Raw genomic sequence first — 19,033 nt, forward strand, 5'->3', positions numbered from 1 at the left:
TTTCTGGTTTTTAGGCACAGCTGTTTACAGAGAGTATTTTTTATACTGGAACTGTGCAAAGACTTAAAGTTGGCAAGAAGGCTTTACAGTCCCCATAGGTGGGGATCTCGGCAATAGAAACTGGATCAGAAGAGATGTGGTCTTTACAGGATAGGGCTGGTCTACACACAAAGGATAAATGGAGCCATGCTTCTTAAAATCATTTTTAGAGATGGATCAATGACTAGAATGTAAAATTATCAATAAATATCAGGAATTATTATTACATGAATAATTATCCTCTCATCTCCGAGGCACAAAGAAATAAGTAAACTTTCTCAATGTTCTTCAATTACCAAAACCAGTGGTTCACCATGGAAATGAGAACTTGTAACTATCCCTCTTTCACTGAGGGCTAGGAAAACTAAATAAGGCAAGGGAAGGGTGAAAAAAATCATTGTATTAAGTAGATTGTTAGGGCCAGGCACGTAGTAGGTTGTCAATAAATATTTGTTTGAATGTTGACTGTATTAAGATTCTTTGACTAAAGGCCATGCATTCCTACATAATCTTTTCCAAACAACTATTTGTGTAAATACTCGACATGAGAAAAAAAAACCCACAGATGACTCAGACAGGTATTTTGACACTTACCTCAGCAGAGCTGTGATACTGAATGAAGGTTGCCGAAATTGCATGGCTGAAAGGGTCTCCTGCCTTGGTTACCATGTCCTGCCTCACAAGAAGAGCCAGATCCACTAACTAAGGGATGAAAGCAATGGAAATAAAGTCACATAGCTGGAAATAATCATCCATGTCACTGAAGTAGCAAAGCTAAAAGCAATACATTCCAATGTTATTGATAATACTGTCTGCCTAAAAACCTGTATTATAGACATGAGCATACACTTTCATTGGCTGGCAATCAGACCTACCCATGAATAGAAATGATATATCTCACCTTCCAGTGGAGTGGCTCTCAAACTTTTTATCATAATCACTAAAGAATCATTTAAAAATATGTACAGATTGCCGGGCCCCAAGCCCTGATATTCTGATTCAGTAGGTCTGCTCTGGGGCGTGACCTAGGAACTTACATTTGAAACAAGAGCAAGGAGATGCTGATGCTTGTGGTCTACAGACTGAGATTGGAGAAGCTGTTAGAGGGCGGATTCTAGACTCAGATTTCTGCACCCATTCAAGTCGACTGAACATATCTAGAAAAGTACCTTTTGAAGATAAAAAAATCTCTAATCAAGGCAGACGTGTACTTAGAACTCAATGTTGAGAAATGTAGGGTTTCATTTCTAGTTAGAATAAAGTTGCAAGAAACAGTCACTTTTACTCTGACAGCCACTAGAACTGGGGATGCAAAGAAACACAGTTGAGCTAAAACTCAGAAAATGGTGAGACTGTCAAGAAAGGAAACTCATGGCCGTTCTCATTCCTGGTAGAGCAGCCTGTGGAATAAGAACTGATCGCCAACAGGGGGAAGGAGGAGGCAGCCATGGGCTGATATGGCAGATTAGAATTCTTACCTGTGCCACAGTTTCATACGCTAAATATGCTAAAATTTCCATAGCGACAGCATTGGGTTTTATCTCCATACTGCTGCAGTCCAACCAGTCTCGAAATTTGGAGGCTTTTTTGGCTAGCCAGTAAAAACAAACAAACAAAAAAACAGGTACAGAAGATTTAATTTTTGAAGTGTTTTCATTACTGTCACAAAAAAGAAAAATATGTCTCTTGAAAATTGCATATGAAATACAGATAATGCATACAAAATGCAATGTTTTTGGAGTTTTATTAGTCTAGATATTCTAGCCCCAAGAAATCTCCTATGCATTTGAGTCATTTATTTTGTATCCATGCTACATAACACAGTATACTAAGCCACTTAACATTCAGCACTTTTCCCACTGTGTCTGAATAAGTTTTAAGTTATCATTGACCATAGCTTATAACAATAATCAGAAGAGCTACTTGCTTGCCATAACTTTGATTTATCCTTGTGGGGGGAAAAACCCTGCAAGAAAAAAACCTGTGATGAAAAAGGAACGTACAGAAATTGTATTTATAATACCTTTCAAAATGTGTCTCTTAGAATTAAATGGAATAAACCGATATCTGGCCTGATCCAATACTGTAGTTATATTTTCTTTGTTACAAAGATGTCCAAATTCTTAAGCCTGACTCTCAAAACCATCTAGATTAATTCCAACCTGCCTTTACTTTATTCCCTATTGAAATGTCACCTGGCCTTGAGTATAATCCTCTCTGTGTTCACCCTGATCCCTCCCCTCCATGGACTGTCCTCCCATCACTCTTCATTCGTACAAATCCTGCCCATACAGGCCAAAGATATAGTTCCCCACTCTAGTCATTTACTGAACACTTATCACATACCCTTTCATGTCTGCTTATAATTTCTCAAACCATGGTCTAAGTTCTCTGTGTGTATCTAGCAATACAAGTACGCAGGGAACCTTCCATGACATATCTCTAAAGCGTCACAGTGCTAAGCAGAGTCTAACTACATACAGGGCCTTCATTAGATATTACTAATGTAACTAGTAACCTCGAGGGAAAATCATCTTTAAAAAAACCCCACTGATTATTCTTCTGATTAATCTGGTCCCATAGGTCTATAAAACACTTAACAGTAACTCAAAGCATGATGTTTTGATCCTCACAGATACAGTCTTCATGGATTCCACATACAGCAGAGTTTTCTTCTAAATAAATCACAGAAGACCTTAAGTCCTGCTATCGAAGCACATATCCAAAGTTGTCAACTGTGGCAGAATTATGATAATCCCCCTTAAAGCTATCTCCCTGAAGTAACCAATCTTCCAAATACTCTCTGACATGCAGCATTCCATCTCACTAGTAAGCTGCACGAGCTCACAAACACTTGTTTAACATCTGTGGAATACTTCTGAAGTTAACCTTAACAGGCAGCAATTTGGCAAGATCAATAAAATGTGCCTTACTCATTTCTCCCTTTGACAGGCTGTTCGGAGCACAGAGACAGATATTTTGTGACTATGCTCTAAACAATTTATTTTAAAGTGAGAGAAAGAAGAGTTCTTCGTACTCCATCAGATGTGTTCACCTAAGCAACAGCATTAGTAACTTTCTCTCTAGATTTTAAGCACTGAGAATGCAGGGACAAGAACCATGTGCCCACTACTGCATCCCCAGCACCCAGAACAGTACGTGGTATCAGCAGAGGCACAATCATTTTTTCTAGGAGAAATGAAGAATAAAAAAACAAATGAAAGATATTTCTTTAATAAAAGGGTAGACTGCAAACCTTTTTATACATAAAAAAGATGCACAGAGGCCCCACGAACCGACTTGGGTTACTGCTATTCCAGCAACAGGTGAAGATTCTCTGAGTTAATTCCCTTCCTGGCACCTGGCGCAGGCCTGCTCAGAAATGGACCCTTTCAGGGCATTGCTGGTTCCAAAAAAGGAGGCACAGACAATCCTAGTCATGATAATTTGTTTCCATCAAGAAGTGAGGAGCATGAGAATGAATGAGTTCCTTTCCGACATCCCTCTTCTCAACGTATCAGGAGAGAAGGTGATCCTGGACACTGATCGACAGTTTAAATAGAATCCTGCACAAAGGCCTGAAGTTCTTAGGACTACCAGCTTTCTCACACTACCTGGGTTTTCAGCCCATGCTAGACAACTTTTCTAATAATTTCACATAAAAATTTGAAGTTAGTTAATTCTCATACATTTTTTTATCTTTCTCATCAATGATCACTAACGAAATTCAAGGTCTCCCAATTTTCTGTTCTCTCTCTCTGCATACTATCCTATTACTTCTAGCTCACCCCTCCTCACCAGTCTTTCCATTCCTGACCTTCCCTCAGAGCCTCTATAATGCTTGGTCCACTCTGAGGAAATTCTTTTGCTACTTCAATCTCTTCAAAATCACTGTTGAGTTATTTGAGAACAGTCTTCCTTAAAGGGCATGGTTTTCCCTGGGATCTTTTATAGGAGAGGTTCTTTCTTTCCTTCCTTCTGTACAGATTGATCAAATACTGACTGCCAGCCTATTCATCTCCCATATACCAAAGGGCCTGGAGGCAATATACCCTCATTCTTTTAGTTTCTCCCCAAGGGAAATACAGAACTGGCAGAGAGAAGCATTCTTACCAACAACAGAGGCTAAAAGACAATGGAATCATGTTTTAGTAATTAACTACTAGTCTATAATTTTCTACCCAACTAAACTATCATTTAAATATGAGGGCAAAATAAAGCCATTTAAGACAAAAAGGAGTGCTTCAACTACTTACAGAGCCTTGGACAAAACAAAATTAAGCTGAGAAGGCAAGTTTACATACTTATCAACTTAAAAGAATTAACTCTGGGATGTATATTAAAAAATTAAGAGTAACAACTAAAAAAATAGAAATAGAGTATATAATATACAAACTGGTTGAGGAAAACAGAATGAAGAAAACTCAATCAATCCAATAGAACAAAGGAAAGGAAGAGAAGTAAATAAAAAAGCACAGTAAACTTAAAAGGCAAAATAAGAGAGTGTATATAAACCCAGATGTATAATTACATATAAATTAAATTCATCAATTAAAATACAAAGAGACTGTCAGATCGACTGAAAAGAAAACCTAGATATCTGTTTACAAAATCCACATATTAAACAAAAGGTTTAAAGGAAAGGATTGGAAAAAGATTTACCAAATTATAGCTAAATTAAAGCTTTGTAATTAAAATTAATATCAAACTTTAAAAGACTTTGAGGAAAATAACTATTGACTTATATAAATATAAAAGACTGGTGAATCTGAACAGTGTCCCAATTCTACAACTTACTCTCAGCCTATAAAGTTATAGACGTGTTATTTTAAAATGCACCAGTAGCACTGGCTGGGCGGCTCAGTTGGTTGGAGCGACGTCCTGTACCCCAAAAGGTGGGCGGGCTCCATTCCGGGTCAGGGCACATGCCCAGGCTGTGGGCAGCAGGCAACCGATTGATGTTTCTCTCTCACACTGATTTTTTTCTCTCTCTCTCTCCCCCTCCCTCCCCTCCTCTAAGATCAACTAAAAAATATATTTTAAAAGAGAGAGGAAAAAAGATAAAATGTACCACTACTTAAGAAGACATATCTATCACAGTTCCTGTATCCTGGGAGTTTATCAGAAGGGGAGAAATGAAGAGAGCCTAACAGCCTGATCAGTGTGGGCGCCAGTTCTGAATCTGCTGACCCACCTGGATTCAGCACTCCCAACCAGAGCACTCTGGCATATAAACCAGATTCTCCCACTAAGGTTTCATAATGAAGCACCCATGGGTACCACATAAAGAAATATTTTTAAAGGCCCTAACTTCTCTTCTTTAAATAAAAAAATTAAGCATAATATACTGTTTATACTATAATTATTTTATAATGAAAGGAAAAATATTAATTTTTAATCTGCTACAGTTTATTATTGAGTTACAAAAAAATGGAGTTATTAAAACTCTAATTATCAAACAAAAGATGTATTAGAACACTTCAATGACTGTATGTTTTAATGTGAAATAGCACTTCTGTTCCTTTAAATGAATTAAATTTAAAATATAATTTTAAAAAATAGTTCAATAGCACTAAGTGTAACTTTATAAAACTGGAGATTTATACTTATAAAAGACCTGAATGCCATTTTTAAACCTAAAAATTACAATACAAAAACCTTTCATTTGCTGAAATTGCCATGATCTGAAGTGTCATTTACTTAATGCTTCACAGATGTATGATGCCAAATTGTTAGTCAGACTGCAAAGTATATTTAGTTAGGGAAAAAATCTTCCAAAACATGTTTTCCTATATTTTACTGACATTTACATGCGGTGCTATTTGAAATGTGTCATTTATTTGCACTTTATGATCTATAAATGAAGCTCTCATTTTCTTTTTCCAAATCAAATACGTTGTTATCGTGACCACATAATAGCTTTTCATTTAAAGACATCATTGTGTGGATAATCCCTCAGCCCAGGGTCATGTGCTACTTTGTCAGATGTTTTAACTGGACTTTTCATCACACTTACTCTTTGACCTTTACCCCGAGAGTCTTAGTCATCGCTGGACTGTTGCTGGGAGGATGTTTTGCTATACAACTGAGCCCACTATTTATCATGAGCTGTAACGTAGTGTTAGTAAGCTGTGTGCAGTGCCGGGACGGTACTGATTTTACCACGAGGTCATTAGTGTTACAAGAGCACAATTAATGAATGTGGCTAACAGTTATAGACAAAGATGGAAGAGACTGCTGGTCTGTTCCTCTGTGGCAATATGAGTATGCGTAAATAAATGGGAAATTTGGTATCTATTAATACATACATATGAGGGGCTCTTAAATGTCATGACTGCACCAAGAGAGCCATTATGGGTCAAGTACAATCGGCAATACTAGTGTAAATATGACTAAGAAACTGGAAAAGAAATTAAAATGGGAATATTAAGACAAACAGAATTTTTCTAAAAGTTATGTGAATAATTAACATGGCTCTCTGTGTATTAATCAGACCCTTTAAAACCTCTGACTACTATTAACTGTAGAACAGTAGAGGGGGGTAAAATCTTTTATAGGCTCCCCAACAATGCAGAGGCTGTTTCTGTAGCAGTTATAACGATGCATATATTAAATTCACCATTTTCTAAGGAACAGATTGTGCCATACTTTACCATATCTGTAACACATGCTCTCTTAAACATACAATGAAGCAAAGTTAAATGCTTACTTACAGAAACTCAGTTGCCGACTTTCACAGAATTCTGCATATTGGGCTGAATCCATAATTCGAGTTTGTCTTTCTGCTCTCTAATAGATAAAAATAAAAAGGCACAAGAATACTTTTAAAGCAAGTAGACTATGGTATATATTTTCACAGCTAAAACTTAGCACTGGAGTTCCATGTTCCCTCCCTTACTCTCAGTGAACAGACTAGTGCTACCAAAAAGACCACGACACATAAAATTATAACAGTAGTTTTGAAGCTTGTTTCTTTTGGAAATAAAGTTTAAAATACCATTTTCCACTCCTCTGTTATTGTCATTATAAAAGAAGAAAAAACTAAAGGACCTCACTTCTCAGATTGTGCACTTCCAAATTTTCTTAACCGTAACATCCTTTAGTTAAAAGAAAAAGAAAACACTGAGACAATAACTAATCAAACAGGAAACTTGTTATTGATCCCTGTCCATCTGCCCTAAAGCTGGGACTCTGAAATATTAAATAGGAGTCAACAAACGGGGTCCATATATCGCCCTTCAGTTGGAACATGGAGCCAGAGCTAACAAATCCGTATTTCAAAGGGCAAAGAAAATAAAACGGTAAACACGACGCAAATGCTTCCGTCCACGTCCAGGTCCGGCTCACAGCTGGGCAGAGCCTCGCTCGAGGGTTTCTGACCCAGGACAGCAGGTGTCTGCCGCTCGCTGTCCCGCACGAGCCAGCGTGGGTACAATTGTCACCCAGCCACCGCGGGTGGGAAAGGAAGCGGCCGCTTCCGCTTCCGGGGCCGGAGGGCTCCGAGAGGAGACGGCTGGAACTGCTTGGAATGAGTTTCTGCCCAGCAGAGGAAAAAATTCCCTGAGATTTTAATTTTTTTTCTGCTTTGGAAGGACTTTCAGCAAGTGTTCTTTATCACAGTTGTTGGAGTACATAAGTACCACTTACAACGTCTGTGGATATTTTTATATTTTTTTAAACTAAAATTGTTCTGTTTTTTCATTTTGCTTGATTTGGGGGAGTGATCAACTTAATTCCAATGATATACCAGCTGAAGGAGTGAGTAATGGTGCACTACTTTCAGCTCAGTACAGAAAAGAGACAGATGGGGTGTTGGGAGGTAAGTTAAAATGTACTAACTGCTGTGGCTCCTTCTAAGACCAGCGAGTACTTTTCCCCTTTCCCTTCCTCCCCTCCCTCTTTTCTTTCCTTCCTAATCCCCCCCCAAACACATACACACTGATGCAAACCCAGACTTCTGTTTATTTACCCTACAGTTCAAGTATCCGTTCTGAGCACGTAAAGTAAATGTTACACACATGTACACTACATGTGCATTAAATACATGCACATATATGTATGTGCGTATGTATCCTCTTGTACGTGGATGCGAAACATCATGGTCCTTAAGGGTACGTTACTGGGTGAATTGTTACATACTTAAGAGTATGTTTTGATACGTGAATTTTTGCATGATTTAGTTTTGTCTTTCTTTTTAAATATATCTAACACAACTCTTTTTTTTTGTCATGGAAAACAGGAAGGACAGGAGAATTTATGTGTTTCCAATACAACAAGTCAGTTACTAATGTGTTTATTAAAACTTCTAAGACTCATAACATTCTATCATATCTGTCTGTCTGCGTTTGACTATAGCAGGAACCTCTCAGGTTTGAATTTCTAGCTCCTAGAAAACATCTTCACATGGTAAATAAACAATACACATTCATGGAATGAACAAATGCTACATTTTAGTCTATAATCAGGGCACATGACCATCACCTAACTGAAGCCAGTCTGCCTTTTTTGCTACTCTCCAGCTAGGCAGCCTCCTCCACCCAACACACGCTAGACAGAAAGGGATTACTAACTACGAAAAAGACAGAAAGTTCCTAACAGGATGAACTTTTCTTCTACCAAGTTGAATAATCAAGATTTGACTTTTATATATATATGCCTAGATTGTTGATGTTTCTGCAATAAGTATTTCTAGAAATGGAAGTTAGGAACACTTATCCTAAGAGGTCAAGGTTGCCAGGCTGCCAGCTTTAATTGAGGTGTGTAGCTGGTTGGAAGATTCTGAACTGCAAAGCCTATCATCTGACTACCTTTAAAAGCCACTAAAAGCCTTTAAATGATTGTAGCTGGCTTCCTTCCTTTTCAACACTGTCTTCAGTGTCTATTCTCTTTTCTTTATTCAGCATCTTAGTCTGATTTCAGTTCCATCGTCTCAGCAGTAACCTTGGATCTCAGGAGGCCCATGAAACTGGCACTAGGGTGTGCGTGAAACTGTTCACTGAGTGCCTAGCAGTTGACTCAACAGCAAAGGTTATGGGCAGTACAAATGGATGGCATGCTAGAGCTAGAGGCAGCTTCAAGTCCATCTTGTTCAGTCCCTCTCATTTAAAGACGAGGAAATTGAGGTTCAGAGAGAAGTGATTTGCCAAAAATGACCAAGTCAGAAGTCTAGGACTACTCATTCCCGAGTCAATTTTCATTATAAAAAGCTGTCTCTAACCTGTAGTACTTTATACCTCTAGTAATTTTCTTTGGAATTCTGTAAACTCTATACATTGTCTTACTAATGTAGCCCCTGTAATTAACATGCCCAAACTATTTATGAGAAAATAAAATTAGTGGGGCCCTGGTTCAGCAAAGAAGTCACAACCTGGGATAAGGTAGTGCAGAGCGCACAGGCTGTGAGGGACCTGACAGGGCGCTGCTGCGCTGCAAACGTGTCCCAGGCGTGCAGTTACTGTGTCTCCTCAACCTTCTGGAAGCCATACAAGGCGGGGGTGCAGAACCCCAGAGGAGGTATCTGGCTACAAGTTTCCTTGTCCATTGACCTTGGTGTAGCACAAAAATATTATTTTCTATGTGAGCCATGACCTGGAAAAGCATGCACACTGCTCAGAGTGGGGTCCAATGAGCTCAACTGAAATCAGAGACACAAATGGGTGTGAGGATGATGAGGGTGACGCCTCTCTCTTCCCCATGAACTGTTTCAAATGACCAAAAGAGACAAAGTTGGCCTTGTGAAAGGATGAGACCATTCTGCCTCTGATTATATTATCTCCTGTTCTCACGCTATCACCTTAAGTCCTGGGAAGAGAAGGAAACACCTAACCTTCATGGACTCTGTGTTCTTTAAAAACAGTAACTATGTTTTGCTCTATAATCAAGTATTGGCCAATGTTTAGCTTGGATTTACCTGAGCCTCAGTAAATGTTTGCTGGCTCCCTGAATGACTGGGCAGATGGATTGATGGATTGAGGCAAAAGAAATGCATATAAATTCTTGTTGGCCGATCTAAAATCAGAAACTGTAATATCAGTAATCAAACCTTATGAATTCCAGAGAGGGAAGGCAGTCTTTTAAACCAAAGACCCATAAAAAAATCAAGACACTGGCCAACTATTAAATAAGTTTGGCTTGTATTTTCTGTGTTGTCCTAGTTCCACTTTCCCTTCTGCTCTGTTCAGATGACCTATTCCACTCCCCAAGAAAGTGCACACTGGCCGTCCTGTTCTATTCCTGCTACAGTTAAAAAAAAAAAAAAAAAAAATTCTGGAAAAAGATGCAAAGGGTAAAAATCATAAACCTAGTCAGACAGCAGGATCAGAATAACAACGCCTACTCTTCACATAGCCGGACATCATAACCCTTAAGATAAACAGTTTAAAAACATTTAAAGGACACAGTTCATAAAGTAACAGGGGTCCTAAACGACCTAGTCTGAGGTATATCACTGAATCATCATAGTAGGTTTATCACAGCTTTTGTTCATACTGAACCTTCTCAAATTACACAATGTCCTTCTGATCTCAGGCTGCCGCATGAGTGTAAGGTCATCGCCGGGTGAGTCACGCTCCTGCATCTGCAAGCCCAGTGCGTCTTCTGCTTCATCGGCCGGCTCTACCCACTCCGTGGCTTCTTCAGGCATCAGCAGTGCCCTTGAACACTCATAAAAATGCGCTGCACACTCAGACGCTTTTCTGAAACTGAACCTCGCTAGTGCTACCAAACAGCGAAGTATTACCATGTAGGGGCACACACAGAAAAATTACTTTTGAAAGAAATACTCCTAAAATTTCCCAAACACTCAACAATATTTTTAAAATTCACTGGCATGGCTCTTTAAAAAAGTAAACAAGAATAGTTATGCTCATTGTCACTCATCTCACTACCAAGAAGTTACAGCTTTTTCTGGTTATTGTAAAACAAACTTGGGAGGCGGAACACGGTGCCAGATGAACTCATTCTGGGTCCCACCTAAATGAAACCAGGGAAGCAGATATCTGCAGATGCAGTACCTACTATAATTTGCGTGTTTGTTTAATCCTGAACGCAGCAGACTCTCAGTATATATTTGTTAATTTAAATTTTTGGTGAAGAGTTTGGGTTTCAGTTAACATGAACTTGGCTGTGCGCGCAAACAGTCCCTCCAGCCGCGACAAGCGACAAGCGCCTGCGGCCTGTGCGGCCCTCGGCTGCGGCTGCAGAGCTTCTGCGGCACAGTCTCATCCACGTGCTCTCTCAAGCGGAGGCGAAGGCTACAGGCGCTCTGCGCTGGCCTCTTGGCGGCTTCTCAAGACACATGACATTTATCTTTCTTCAGCAATACAGAATCACAGAACCTAACATTTAAACCAGGATGAAAGTTTCTCTGCCCTAGCTTCCACCTCATATTTTTTAAAAAAAAAAATCTTATTCTGATTACTCTTAGAAGTTTTACATTTGAAACGCAGTCCTTTCTGCATGAAAAAGGCAAAATGCCAATAACTACCAGCCACTTTGCGTTGGACAGAAGCTGGCTGTGGAACTGGGGAACTTCAAATGGAGCGGCGGGCAGCAGCGGCCAGCACGGCGACGTGGATTCCGGGATGTTACGCATGGCCCTGTTGGCCGCGGTCCATTTGCAGCAGGACACGAAGACACCAGTGACCAGCAGAGAATGCTGGGCACACCGAGAAACCAGATCCCCAACTCACTGCAAAGAAGGAAACTGAGGTCCGGAGAGGTGAAAGGGTTCACCTAGACTGTTGCAGGGGCGACCCGGTACCAGGTGGTCCAGTTTGTAACGGAGAGAGTCCCCTACTCAAGAGTCAAGTGTCTCCCCAGAACACTGGGTGGACTTTCACTGCCTGTATGCCCACTGCCAAGATCATGATTTGGGCCTCGAGTCCTGCAACAGGTTCCTAGCTGGTTCCTTCTACATTTTTAACCCTCCCCACCCAGCTGGGTACAACTTGAAAAACAGAGAAGAGGCCTTGGCACACGGCAAGACCTTACCTCCTCCATCCCCACACCACCTGCACTCTGCATCATAAACTGAAACAAATGGCTTTCAGTTAATCACGGCATCAAGTTCAAGCTCAAGTGCTTGGTTTCCAAATGTGGACATAATCTGGCCCATTCTAGGTAGGCAGACGTCATTCTCACTGAAGTATGACATATTCTTTGCTTTCTTCATGTCATTCTTTGTCACCCTCCTCACAGCTGTCCCCTGCCCCTCCTTCATTACTGTGCTGGCTATTTCCCCCCGCACATGGTAACTTAATGAGTTCCCTTTCAGGACAGGTACTCCCTCCTCTAGAAAGTTTTCCCTGAAGATACCAGGTGACATGATTCCTCTCTTCTGAAACATCTGTCCTTCTAGATCAGGAGTGGGGAAACTTTTTTCTGCCAAGGGCCATTTGGATATTTATAACATCATTCAAGGGCCATACAAAATTATTAACTTAAAAATTAGCTATGAAAAAAGCTCCTAGATAAATTGAATTTCAAGTCCCGCCTGCAGTTGCCTTGGCAGGGCCAGACGAAATGATCTCGCAGTGGCCTGTGCCACCCCTGCTCTAGATAGTATTATACTCCCGCACTTTCCTATGCCTGCTGCTTTTGTCGCTACTAAAAAATGATAGCTGTAAGAATGTATCATTAACGGAAAAAAGCACGTTGTGGATTAGAATGTATGTACCTTGATCCCATTTATGTTTAAACACACACAGACACACCACACGTGAGCGTGCAAACTTCTAGAAGTGTACACATACTTTCGATAGTATATACCTCTAGGGGTAGCACTCCAGGGAACTTACTTTTGCAGTTACACATTTCAGTACTGTTTCAACTTTTTCTTAAGTGGATTACAATCAGAAAAATACTTTAAGTAAAGAAATCTTTCCTCTCGAGTTAAATAAATGTCCACACACAAAATAATCAAGAGGCAGAAAATCACAGAGAAAAGTGCAGGCTTGGATAGATGTTCAGAGAGACAATGTGAATATGTTACTGCAGTATTGAGGGAGTCAGTTCAAACCCTGAGTTTATTTAAGTTTGATCCAGAATTTTCTCTGAATTATATAACTGAATAAAAATACTGTACGGTATGTTTTCTATTTTGTAGCTAAATAGTAAAGATTTCCATTGGTGCTAATCTGTTCTCCCAGAGTGATTTTTCTAATACAACACTTTTGTGTGTCCAAGGTATTACGAATGTACTAGGGTAATCATATGAAGTTTCCTAAAAAAATAGCTATGGAGTCTAGGAGGACATTCAAGGGATTTAAAAGAATTTTGGGCTAAAAATAAGTGAGTAATTCTCAGCAAGTACAAAGCATCAGTGAGTAAGAAATACACAAAGGGATATTTGTGAAATTCATAACAGGGTTGTTTCAAAATATTGAATTTTTGGGGGTCTATATTAATCAATGTAACTATAGGAGTTTTTTCTTTTCTCTATATTTTAAACTATCAAGAATGAGCATAAATTGGTTGTATAAGGAAAATATAGTTATTAAAATCAAAATAGTACATTTAAAATTGGCTTAATGCCTGTTTAAAAATTTTAAATATGGATTTATTAAACTAGTAGTGGGCAAAATTATAGCAGTGAAATATTTCCTGTCCTGGGATAGAATGTGTGCTAAGAAAAGTGTCATTTTTTTCAATAACCTAGCACCATACAATCCACTGCCAGGTTTAGCTGTCAATCTTCATGTGGTGTTAGTACTAATTTTTACTAATGTTCTCCTGAAACCGTAAACATGCTCTGTAATAACTAAGCTGGCAAATAATATAAAAAGCTATGAGAATTTCTGCCCAAACTAGTTCCTTAACGTAATAGAAGACTGACATCTTTTTCTATTTTCCTAATTGAGGATGCTGTAACTCGTTCTTGTGGTTATTATTTGGCTGTATCTCTAAAAGTGAACATACTAGGTTAATATGTGTAAGCTCTTTAGGCATTCTGAATAGCATTCTTCCAAATTCTCATAGGTTTATGTCATATCCAGATGAGCTGAGATGGCTTTAGAGTCCAGCAAATATACAAGGATATGGTTAAACACTTTGGTCATTTAGGGTAAAATTTTACAACACTGCCTGCAAAATATGTACAGAAAGTCACTATTACACACAATTCTGTTCATATTTTCTCTTTATTCCTGAGTTAGACCTACAGATCTTTCCATTTTGATTTAGCTAAGAACAAATTCTCAAGCACTCTGACATGCATACCAAATGGAGGCTGGCTTCACTTAGGTAGAGGGAAGGCCTGGCAGCTTTAAAATAAACTTCTGTAAAAGGAGGAGCCTGTCAGTGCAGCACGGATGGCTCACCATCCTCAAGGACCCCTGGAGCTCTGCACAGAACAAGGGAGGGCCCCACCTGCAATTTCACTCTGTTGCTACTATGTGGTCCTAGTTTTTCAATAAGGATTTTTCTTCCTTTGAAAATAACATTTTTATTTTAGATTACTTCATTAGTTTAATTCCTTCTAAGCAAATTCCATCAGCCCTTCCTTTAAAATATCTGGAATAAACCACTTTCCATCACCTGCCACCTTCACTGCTACTGCCCTGGTCCAAACTGTCATTATCATCTCCCCGCTGGCTTGCTGAAATAATCTCCTAATGGGCCTTCCTGCTTTCACTCTTTCTCCTGTTACCCAACCCCTGCTAGGGTCTACTCACTGCACAATAGCCAGAGTAATCTTCTAAAAGATGAAAATTGGATCATACCATTTATGATAAAAACTTCCGATAGATTCTCCTCAAATATAGAATAAAACTCAAGATCCTCAGAATGGCCTATGAAGCCTCCATAATCTGTTGCTCAATTTTCAATCTGATCTCATCTTCTTTCACTCCCTCTCTCACTCCACTCCAGCCACACTGCCCTATGTTTCATTAATGCCAAACACTTTCCTACCCCAGGGCCTTTGCATTTGCCATACCTCTGTCCAGAATATCTTAATCCCACATCAGTCTGGCTTGTTCCCTCACTTCCTTCAGGCTCTGTTCAAAGGTAACTTTTTCAGAAAAGCTGTTTATGTGTTTATGATCACTTTATATAAAATAGCAGCTTCCCCCAAGTCATTCTCTATCTGTACCCTGCTTCATTTTTCCTCATAGCTCTTTCTACCATCTGCCACAATATTATATATTTGTTTATTGTCTATTTCTCCCCAAGTAGAATGTAAGCTCCTTGATGGTAGAGACTATGTCTATTTTATTCCATGCTAAATCCCCAAAGCCTCTACAGAGCTTGACACATAGTAAATTTTCATAAGTATTGGTGGAATAAATCTTTTATTTCCCCCTATATTCTATATACATAAAGTGAATAGGTAAGGCAGGGTTTCTAAATCTTGATATTATTGACATTTTGGGCTGAAGGATCTTTCTTGTACAGACTGTCCTGTGCACTGCAGTAGGGTTTTAGCAACACAGTATCCCTGACCTCTACCCACCAGATGCTCAGAGCTTCTGCCCACTACTCCCTGGATTGTGAAAAACAAAAATGTCTCTAAACATTTCCAAATGTTCCCTGGGGGCAAAAGTCATGCCCCAGTGAGAGCCACAAGTCTAAGGGGCAGGGACTGTACACTATGAGCCACGTGCCATGCGTGGTCCTTTAGGCTCTCTCCTTTCATCCTTCCAGATACGACTCAATTGCAGGGAAATACTGCAGATATGATTCCTCTTTTTAAAATGAGAAGCTATGGCTAAGATATATTAGGCACCTTGCCTAAGGCTGCTAAGTAAGTAAGGTGTGCTGCCACCTGAAACCAGGCCTACCTTACTCCAAAGTCTGTGCTCTTTTTACTATGAAGCCTCATAAGGGAAAGTGTCAAGAGCAGCGATACTTGGATTGAGGTGAGGAAAGGGGATTAGAGCCCTCCGATTTTCTTTCTCCCCTGACAGGTATTGCTCAATGAAACACCAAAAGCAGAAGGACAGAGCTGAAAACCACTGGGCATCCTATGCTGCTTGCCCTTCAAGGAACCGGCACTGCCTTTTTGTATCTGGTTTCAAGACAGAGGCCATTTCATGCGTGAGACTCACAGCATGACCACGATACTGAAGGAACAGCTAATCCCACACATTAGTCAGTGATCTTTAAAGAATGTAATCATGTCGTGCCACTTCTATCAAATCCCTCCTTGGTTCTGATATCATGGTCTGTTGCAACGATGACAGGCTTATCTGTGGAGCACATACGAAAGGGGGCTCCTGACACACGGCCCAGATCAAACGTGGCTGCTATAAACTCTCCTGAGCAGTACAGTAAGACCTGCCCCCCATCAGAATCCTGCCCCTACCTGCCCCCAACGCCAGCGCTGCCAGAGCCAGGACAGTAAGACCTGCCCCCTCCTCGCATCAGCATCCTGCCCCTACCTGCCCCCTGCGCCAGTGCTGCCAGAAATGTCTAGGAGTTGTAGACATAACCGGCTCAACGAAGGATCAGAATGACCAGTTTATAGTCTTCATTACCTATCATTTATGTTGACAGTTTCAATCTCTCAGTTTATAAAATATTTTTAAAACTGGCTCTTCATACATTGAACCTCAAGTATTCTAACTAAGAAGGTGTCCTAGCAACATGGTTAAATTATTCATTTAGAAGTTTTTAATTGCAGGAAAATACAGCTGCAAACAAACTTCAAAAAAAAATGGCGATGTAAAAAAATGTTTAACAGTAAATCTGAATCACACATGCCTTAAAAATTCAGAAAGAGGAAAGGTGACACTCTGAAAAGGTCAACAATGAAGCCTATGACATTACGAACCAGTGACAAAATGAAGTCACCGGTCTAGGAAAAATCCTCAAGGGAATATGTTCCGAAGGAAAAACAGGCTTTTACAACTGGACACCACGTGAGTTAAGATTAGAAACAAAAGAAACCGAATTAAATTGTTTATTCCCCTGAAGAGAATGTTCTTCATCATTTTAAAGCTGAAGTTGCTCTCCTCATGATTAGCTGAGTTGTTTTCATGAGTCAGAAATGAGCAAGGTCATCAATAGAAACTCGCCACAGAGACTGATGTAGCTGAAGGCATGAGTTCAGGCAGAACAAAGGAAGCCCGTGACTTCCCGAGGCTGCCAAACTGTAATCGCCGGGCAGGAACACGCCATGGGAAGGGGCCGAGGCTCAGGACAGGCAACTGCTGCCCTGATTGCTGTTTCAAGTGTAAGAAATGCGAATTCCTAATACTTGACAGGAAAAAGAAACGTCTACACATTCAGAAAATTAATGTCTATTTTCAATTCTTATCTTTAAAAGTCTACCTAATTAAAAAATAAACAAAAACAGAAAGCATCTTGAAAATAATTGTGGGTTCAAAATCTTTGAGAGATAAAGACCTGCGGAAACTTATCTCCTAGAGAAGCCCAGGCTGTTCTTAAATTCAGTCTTTCAAAGTAGCCTGAGCACTACGGCAGCCTCTTGGGCTTCAAAGAATGCAGAATAGCAAAATCCCCTGGAATCATAAATGCAAAACCTATAATTATGGTTATTTAACAAAATGGTTTCTGTTAAGATATTTGATGATGAAATTCCCATCCTCAGATGTCAGTGCCCAAATTTTAATCAGCCTTTACTCATGAGTAAATGTTTCTAACTGTTATTTGATTAAATGTCAGTAGCCATTAGGCCCAGCTCTTAAGTAAGGAGGCGTAGTGAAGGCACCGGCGGGTGTGGAGTGGATTAGCGAGACGAAGAAGGGGGTTGTTTCAGTAACCTGGTGATGTGAGGCAGGGCTTCACCTCACATAAACCACAGAAACTTTAAAGAAGCAGAGGACAACTCTGGCAGCGAGAAGAAGGGAACATCAGAGGTGGTGAAACAGGTGAAGTCGGGTGAGTCACTGACAGCAGCAGCAGTTTTGAGTTTTGTGTATACTGCCTGTTGGTCTTCTCAACAACTGCGTGTGTGTGGTAGGAGTAGCCATTCTTATCTCCATTCGATCGATGTACAAACAGGCTCACTGACTCTCTGTGGTTTTTAAAAAGACTTACTTTTAAATAATTTTAATTCATAGGAAATTCGCAAAACCAGTTCCTGTGTGCTCTTCACCCAGCCTCAGCACCACAAACACTCCTCCTCCCTTCGGATCCCAGAGGCCAAGCAGGGTAAGGGGTGTAAGTACTTGGATGAGTTTCTGTGGCTTTTCATCAACGTAAGACACTTCACTAGAAAGATTTCAGATTACTACTCCCAAGCCAGCACCCTTTCCACTATACCACTGATGCGTCTAACAAAACTCCTTACTCAAAGATACAATTTCTATGTGGATATAGATGGAATAACCCAAGTAAAATTACCCAAAAGAGTTCAACTAGACATTGCTACTTCATGTTACAACTCTAGGGACCTCCAAGACTTGCAGTCATCTAAAAAATTCTACCTGAAATGCTCTTTAGTGGCTCTGATAAGAAACAGGCTTAGTCTTGACAGAACTCAAAACCCTAAAACTTGAGCTGTGTGTAGTTTGGATAAGATCTAGGAGTGCATTCTAACATGATTAAGTTACTTAATAAGATATAAGTGGACAGATGTTACAGAATTATCTTACACAGTGCTTTCTGAAGATACACGCTACGTTTTCCGAGTTTTTTTAAAACTGGGGGATGGAAGTCAATGTTAGACAGATATTCCAATAACTTGATCTCTCATATATGCTGTAATTTCTTTGACGAGTTCTGACTGAATCATTATGATATGGTTGTATCTAAACTAAATTCCATTTGTATGTCTATCTATAGGAATTTAGCCATACTGTACATTTTATAAAGAATATTTTTTCCAAGATAGTTACTATTTCTTAAAGACACATATGCTGGCCATTGAGCTAGGTACATTACATATGTCATCACAAATCCTTCCCAACGGTTCTATGATACTGATCCAATTAAAGAATCTGAGATTCAAAAACATAAAGTAACTTGATAAGGGATGGAACTGTGATTTAAGGTCTGACTGTCTGACCCCAAAGTTGAAGCTCTGGTCATA

At 39.7% G+C, this 19,033-nt stretch overlaps 1 protein-coding gene across 8 annotated transcripts in view; it reads right to left on the reverse strand.

The window, feature by feature from the left end:
* SUPT3H (SPT3 homolog, SAGA and STAGA complex component) overlaps nucleotides 1-19,033 on the reverse strand; it is a gene marked incomplete at its 3' end in the record, with an annotated part of 418,020 nt that overhangs the window by 105,617 nt on the left and 293,370 nt on the right. For all 8 annotated transcript variants that reach the window (XR_013999022.1, XR_013999023.1, XM_081140295.1 and 5 more), the window contains 3 exons: nucleotides 6,753-6,828; nucleotides 1,518-1,630; nucleotides 634-741 (listed from right to left, as the gene is read on the reverse strand). Coding sequence is in view for 6 of the 8 variants with exons in the window: in XM_081140295.1 (XP_080996421.1) it covers nucleotides 634-741; nucleotides 1,518-1,630; nucleotides 6,753-6,828 (297 nt within the window). The remainder of the gene's footprint in view (nucleotides 1-633; nucleotides 742-1,517; nucleotides 1,631-6,752; nucleotides 6,829-19,033) is intronic.

This window comes from Miniopterus schreibersii, assembly GCF_964146895.1.
Source record: "Miniopterus schreibersii genome assembly, chromosome: 6".
NCBI classification, from domain to species: Eukaryota; Metazoa; Chordata; class Mammalia; order Chiroptera; family Miniopteridae; genus Miniopterus; species Miniopterus schreibersii.